We start from the raw sequence: 6634 nt of genomic DNA, 5'->3' as shown, positions 1-6634 counted from the left end.
AAAAATACAAAAAACTATCCACATGCCCGAGATTACCCTCTTGCTTCTAGAATCATAATAAAAGAATGTGTGTTTGAATTTTTTTGTTCTAATGTGTGAATTCGGTTTTTTAGGGAACTTAGCCCACTTTGTAAATGGCAGGAGAATTTTTGAATTCGAGCTCCAAATAACATTAGTGCGACACTTTTTATATGAAGATAATCGTTAAAGTGTTATATTTATGTTATTGCAATATTATTTATGTGTTATAATATAGATTGATACTTAAATAATAAACCAACGAGAAGGTTTATAATTACAAATCAATCGTATCTTGTTGGATTCTATTTCATTCGTCAGTTAACGTAAAGTGAGGAGTTGAGCTCGAACTAGCAAACCAAAGTCACTTTCAGAACCATACTTCCTAATATGCATATGTGCATAATAATTGCTTCTTAAAGTGTTGAAGCATGAAGGGTGTATTAAATTTTTATATTAGAATTTTGTTTTGGTAGACAAATATATCTTGAATAAGAAAATGGGTACAACTAGACAATTGTTATTATCGCGGTATATATAATTTGAATTTTAAAATTTGGAGTCTCTTTTGACAATAACATGGTTTAGTTGAAACTAGATTTGCCCAAATGAGTTTGTTTTGGGTTTATAAACACACTTGTAGCAATGGAACAAATATTCAAGGGTATATCTCTTTAGTGCTACGGTATACTAATATTTTTTAATTTGTAAGTGAGAGGTTTTAAGTTCGATTCTTGTTAAAGGTAAATTTGAATAATATTATTGCTAATACATAATAAAGCGATAATAATGTCTTGTTAAAAAAAGAAAAAGTATTCAAGGGTATAATAGTCATTCTAGTCTCTATAAACTCCTCGAGTTGCGTGCCCAAATCATTTCTCATAAACTGGTTCCAAATTTTACAACTTCCCGTTTTAAGCAGCAAACAGCAAACGAAGCAAGTAGCACCACCACCACCTTCATCTTTGCCACTGAATTTCCCTCTCAGCCAACTCAAAAAACGCACCGCTTCGCCGAAATGCGGGTCTCCAAAGTTCCGATCTTGGCCTCCTTCGCAGCGCTGCTCTCTCTCTCCGTCGTCTACTGCGGCTTCCCGGCCACCTTTCTTTCTCTAGAACGTGCCTTTCCGCCGAGCCACCGAGTCGAACTCGACCAGCTCCTAGCCCGCGACCGAGTCAGGCACGCCCGGCTCTTGCAGAACGTGGCGGGCGGCGTTGTCGACTTCTCAGTCGAAGGCACCTCCGATCCCTACCTCGTCGGGTAATTTTATCATCTGGGTTCTCTTGAATGAAGCTTCTAATGTGTTTGCATTAATGGGGTTTGTCTCAGATTTTGGTAGATTTTATCGGGTGAGTTGAGTGTTCTTTCTGGGTGTTTGTTAATCTTTTGTGGGTTCTTAATTGGGTAAGCATTTATTGTGTCTCTGAGGGGTTTGTATTTTCTATTTCTAGTTCTGTTTGGTTGCTGAGAAAATGTGAAGTGAAAGAAAATTACAAAAAGCTCGAGTTTTTCTGTTTTCAGTTCCTCTGCAAATGAGTTCTTCAAAGCTTTCTCACTGACCAAATTTGACGATTCATGGGTTTTTAGCATCTGCAAATTTGAAGAAAAAAAAACATTTTTCTTTCTATTTTTATGTAGCTTCTGTTGAAAACGTTGACTGAGTTTGGCTTTTTGCTGTTTGTTTCTGGGTCGATGGATTTTTTTTCTTGTTTCTATTCTGTTTTCTTCTGTTTTATTATGCAACTAAGATTTATGATTTTTTTTGTTCCATCATTTCGGTTTATCCAGGCTTTATTTTACCAAAGTGAAATTGGGCTCTCCGCCGAAAGAATTCAATGTGCAGATTGATACCGGAAGTGACATCTTGTGGATTACCTGCAATTCCTGCAGTGATTGCCCCCAATCTAGCGGACTCGGTGTGAGTTTCTGTTTCGTTTTCTTGCTTGCTGTCATTCAAGAAGTTTGTAGAGTAAATAGGTAATTTAAAGCGTAACAAACTTGCAAATTTCTGTCCCCTGGTTTGCAGATTCCGCTCAATTTCTACGATTCTCTGAGCTCTTCAACTGCGGGGCTGATCCCCTGTACAGACCCAATGTGCACTTCCTCAGTTCAAACATCGTCAACTGAATGTTCTCCGCAGAGTAATCAGTGCAGTTATACTTTCCAATATGGTGATGGAAGTGGGACAACTGGTTATTATGTATCGGATGCACTATACTTTGACATGATTCTGGGACAGTCTTATATCACTAACTCTTCAGCATTTGTCGTTTTCGGGTGCGTGTTTCAACTTCAACTGGAATGGTGTGCACACCAAATGTGGAATAGAAAGAAATCCTTAACAAACAAATGATAGAGGCAAAATATAATAATTAACTTTGTATGAAGATTGCTCAGGTTTTATCAATAATTAATTCATGTTTTTTTTCAGGTGGTACATAGTTTATCTGTATTTACTATTTACGATAAATTTTAAAATGGCATGGCTGAACAGTCTCATCATTTATCAGTAATAGTGTCTGTGCTTCGTAAATAATAATAAGCATGTTGTGTGCCAGAAGAACTGTAATTGATTGTGTAGAATTTCTCTGATTAGTTAGTTAGTGTGGGGGTGTGGGAGGGGGGTTGGAGTTTAATACCTGTTCAATACTTGCTATATCTGACTAAAACAAGAGTAATGGAATATCTTATATCATTGTAATTTCTCTTCATTCTTTCAAGAAGCGTATTGCCTTGGATGGGTGCAGGTGTAGTACGTATCAGTCTGGGGATTTGACTAAGACAGATAAAGCAGTGGATGGGATATTTGGGTTCGGTCAAGGGTCTCTCTCTGTTATATCACAATTGTCATCTCGAGGGATGACTCCAAGAGTGTTTTCCCATTGCTTGAAGGGAGATGGAAACGGAGGGGGTATACTTGTTCTTGGCGAGATTTTGGAGCCAAGCATTGTATATAGTCCCCTTGTCCCGTCACAGTATGTCTCTACCCTGTTGAAATTTATTTATTTATGGTTGTGATGTTTGATTTAGGTTTAAAGTTTTATGGTATAAGTATAACCCAGTCTATGAAGTGGAATTTAATTTCTACTACAGATTTAGATTATTGTTTGTGTTTTTGTGTCTCTATATCTGTCTTATTTCATTCAAATGCACGATTTATCTGGTCAGCAATGGACCTTAACTCTGAATATGTTTTATGCACCAAGGCTTGGATACCGCAACTTCATATCAAGTCATATCACTTTTGGCCTTTTAAACTTTTAGTGCTTGGCTTTTTGATATTAGCACAGAGGTTGTATTTGGGTCTGCATGGTTGAAATGCGAGGATCACTATCATTCTACCCAGAAGAAAAAGAATACAAGGATCAACTGCTGCATTTTTTTTCTGTCAGGACATGAGAAATAATGTGTTTATTCATTGTTTGTTGCTAAGTTGGATACTGTTCAGCATCAGTCATCCCCGTCATGCTAATGCTTTGTTTTTAACATTATATGTTAAGAATACGATTATTGTTTCGCTGAGGAAGTTTGGAAGTTTTCTCTCCATTACTTTAATCTGGAAGTTTTCTCTCCGTTACTTTAATGTTCTTTTAATTGTAACAATTTATAAGAGTTATGGTTTTGTCTTTTCATGTGTACTTTTTCGGTAATACAGTGTTCACTATTTAATTGAAAATTGTCATGAGTTTTGTTTTTTGTTTTATGTTTCCAGTTAATGTAACAGATTTCTTATTTACTATTTTCAGGCCACATTACAATTTAAATCTGCAGAGCATCACTGTCAATGGGCAAACCTTGCCAATCGATCCAGCAGCCTTCACCACATCAAATGGCCGAGGAACTATTGTTGACTCGGGTACAACGTTGTCATATCTTGTGGAAGAAGCGTATGATCCTTTTATTAATGCTGTAAGTTTGTTCACTTGATTTGATACGCTAATTTGCTTAAACAATTTTCATCATTAGCATTGGGACGGAAAAGGTCATTTTGTTAGAGGAAAAGAATATATACGTATTACATATATTTTTGATGATTCACTCTTAAAAAATTGGTCAAGCTGATAGTGTTTCAGTCATCTTTAACTGTATTGCTTGATCTATGACGTAATTTCATTGGCAGAAGCTACTTTAATTAGGGCACAGTTAAGCTTAGTTCCTATTGTAATTTTTTTTTCTTTTCCTCATTTGATTCATTTCATCTCTCGTTTTAGTTTCTAATGGGGCCAACTTGACTTTGATGTGGTTGTGCAATATCTGCTCCGTCCTTTCTATTTGACTTCAGACTTCTTTTCATATGTTGCATGGAAACAAAAAGATTTCATCTCTGTACTAAAAACTGATTTTATGATTGTTTTTGTAGATAACTTCGGCTGCTTCACGAACTGCAACTCCCACCATTTCGAAAGGAAACCAGTGTTATCTAGTTTCCACCAGGTTGGTATTGTGTCTAAGTATCTTTGAAGTTTTCTCTTTAGAACAGCAGTGGACCATGGAGGGCGGGCATAATTGTGGCATATTCGTTTCTTTCTCTTTTTGTTTTTAAAAAATAAATAAATCTTAATGACATCTATTTTATTTTTCAGTTTGGCTGATGTATTTCCTTCGGTTAGTCTAAACTTTGCCGGAGGTGCATCGATGGTGTTGAAACCAGAGGAGTACCTTATGCATACAGGTTTCATTGTAAGTATTCTCTGGCTTCCATTTAAACTTTCTTATTTAAAAGTAGTTTCTTTAGACATCATGACTGCAAATTACATGGCGTAATTGTAATGCGTCATTTCTATTGTAACAGGAAAGTGCTGCTTTGTGGTGCATTGGCTTTCAGAAGGTTCAGGGAGGGGTGACTATTTTAGGAGGTTAGTCCCCAAATTTAGGCTGGTTATTTAACTCTATGGCCGAAAGTTTGAAGTCATATTGTATGTGCAGAACGTATGGAGTGTTTTGTTATTTTGTTTTTCTGATAGTGACTATCATAATTTGCTTTTTTTAGAACAATACTTAAACATGTGTGCAAAATCATATATGTGCCATCTGATGACCTTTCGTTCTTCAATTGCAGATCTTGTTCTAAAGGACAAGATATTTGTGTATGACTTGGCTCGCCAACGGATTGGGTGGGCTAACTACGATTGTAAGTTGAATAATGCGTCCACATAAACTCACACTTCCTTTACAACTTTGGACCAGTTACCAATACCTTTATCATATTGTTTGAGTTTCTCCTTTACAGGCTCAATGTCAGTAAACGTCTCTGTAACTTCTGGCAAAGACGAATATATTAATGCAGGACAGCTGAGTAAAAGCAGCTCATCGGGAGACATGCTCTTCAAGCATCTAACGTCAGGAACTCTGATTTTCCTAATGCACATACTGTGGAGCTCCCTCGCTCTAATATAAACATCAGATTGTAAGTTCCATTCTCTGTTGAAAGCGTCGTGGGTTGGCTGATCTTTTATTTATAGTGATCAGTGGAGCCTTCTGCTATTGTTTGTTGTATTGCCAAGCACCCGGTTCCCAGTGTGTATTGGTCTGCTCTACTTCTGATTCGCGTGAATGGGGGCGTCGTAAAGCGTTCTCCATCTACAGCATTGCAGAACGGTAACCTATCTCTCCACAAGTTAATGAAGGTAGTATCCAAGTGGAAGCGGAGCAAATTTATTGTAGCTATTTCTTGATTTAGCCTAGGCATATAGAAATTCTGTTCGTCAGTCCGTGTCGATATCATGTTGACTTGATGATTCCAAGCCTTGTACAAAACTGAAACTTCTAACGGTTTCTTGACGTTGACACGCGTTTCGTCCTCGAAAGAAATTTAGAAACAAGTCCATTGTTGTAGTGTGGAAATGTTGCAGAGAATTCAAAAGTGTTGTAGTTTTGATGATTCTGTTTGAAAATTGAAACCCATTCCATTAAAATATGTAATGGAATTAATTTGGTTGAAATTGTACTTCTAGGGGTACATATGAAGCCCCCACCGATTATTTAATATGTACTTGTTTTTTATGAAGCACAAGTATTATGGCCCGAAAGGCCATTCTATTTATACAGGCCAAATTAATTTGTTTCGTGGTCCTTGTGGTGACATTTCATTTTCAATGTGATGTTCGTGGTCAAAAAGTTGTTGATTAAAGACGTGGTGAGCTCTGTTAGCAAATCATAGTTCAAATTCAAAATTACGTTAGTTTTCTGTTAAAAAAATGTATGTGAGGATTGCTAAAACAAAATGAAGAAACCAAAAACATGGAATTGTCGTGCGCTGACTATGAGTTGAAGATGACTTAGGTTTGGATGAAATTGGGATTTGAGGGAAATTCAGATGCTTGAAGCTGAAATTCAACTAGCTTTGAAAATGGAGACCGGGCATGACTGTGAGGTAATAACACCAGCGTTAGAGCATCCCTACTAGGGGTTTTATCCTCTATAAGGCTCTTATATTTAATGTTCGGCTAAGGAGAAATTTCATCGCCAATGAACCAGAAAATATGGTTGGATCCACCACTTGGGCTAGCATCTTCCTTTCTTGAGTAGCAAAAAATTAGGCTACATCTAGCCCAAAAAAAAAAAACAATGGATCCCACGAGTAGAGCCCAAAAGATATTGTGAACACGAAAGTTTT

At 36.9% G+C, this 6634-nt stretch overlaps 1 protein-coding gene across 1 annotated transcript; it reads left to right on the top strand.

Moving 5' to 3' along the window:
- Nucleotides 1-918: 918 nt before the first annotated feature.
- Nucleotides 919-6063, top strand: LOC137713035 (aspartic proteinase 36-like). Its single transcript, XM_068452266.1, has 10 exons — nucleotides 919-1278; nucleotides 1807-1936; nucleotides 2045-2295; nucleotides 2766-2993; nucleotides 3765-3927; nucleotides 4379-4452; nucleotides 4602-4698; nucleotides 4811-4874; nucleotides 5078-5149; nucleotides 5249-6063. The coding sequence occupies exons 1-10, from the start codon at nucleotides 1037-1039 to the stop codon at nucleotides 5413-5415; spliced, it is 1488 nt and encodes a 495-aa protein (XP_068308367.1). The 5' UTR covers nucleotides 919-1036; the 3' UTR covers nucleotides 5416-6063.
- The last annotated feature ends 571 nt before the right edge of the window (nucleotides 6064-6634 follow it).

Source organism: Pyrus communis, chromosome 13 (assembly GCF_963583255.1).
Source record: "Pyrus communis chromosome 13, drPyrComm1.1, whole genome shotgun sequence".
Classification (NCBI taxonomy): domain Eukaryota; kingdom Viridiplantae; phylum Streptophyta; class Magnoliopsida; order Rosales; family Rosaceae; genus Pyrus; species Pyrus communis.
The sequence above is the reverse complement of the archived record's forward strand: the minus strand, read 5'-3'. Positions and strand labels throughout refer to the sequence as shown.

What these genes read in the sequence shown, in the direction of transcription:
- LOC137713035 (XM_068452266.1), top strand. Translation starts at nt 1,037, where the DNA reads ATGCGGGTCTCCAAAGTTCCGATCTTGGCCTCCTTCGCAGCGCTGCTC. An exon ending in CCCAATCTAGCGGACTCGGT is followed by an intron (nt 1,937 to 2,044) that starts GTGAGTTTCTGT and finishes CCTGGTTTGCAG; the next exon opens with ATTCCGCTCAATTTCTACGA. An exon ending in ATGATCCTTTTATTAATGCT is followed by an intron (nt 3,928 to 4,378) that starts GTAAGTTTGTTC and finishes TTGTTTTTGTAG; the next exon opens with ATAACTTCGGCTGCTTCACG.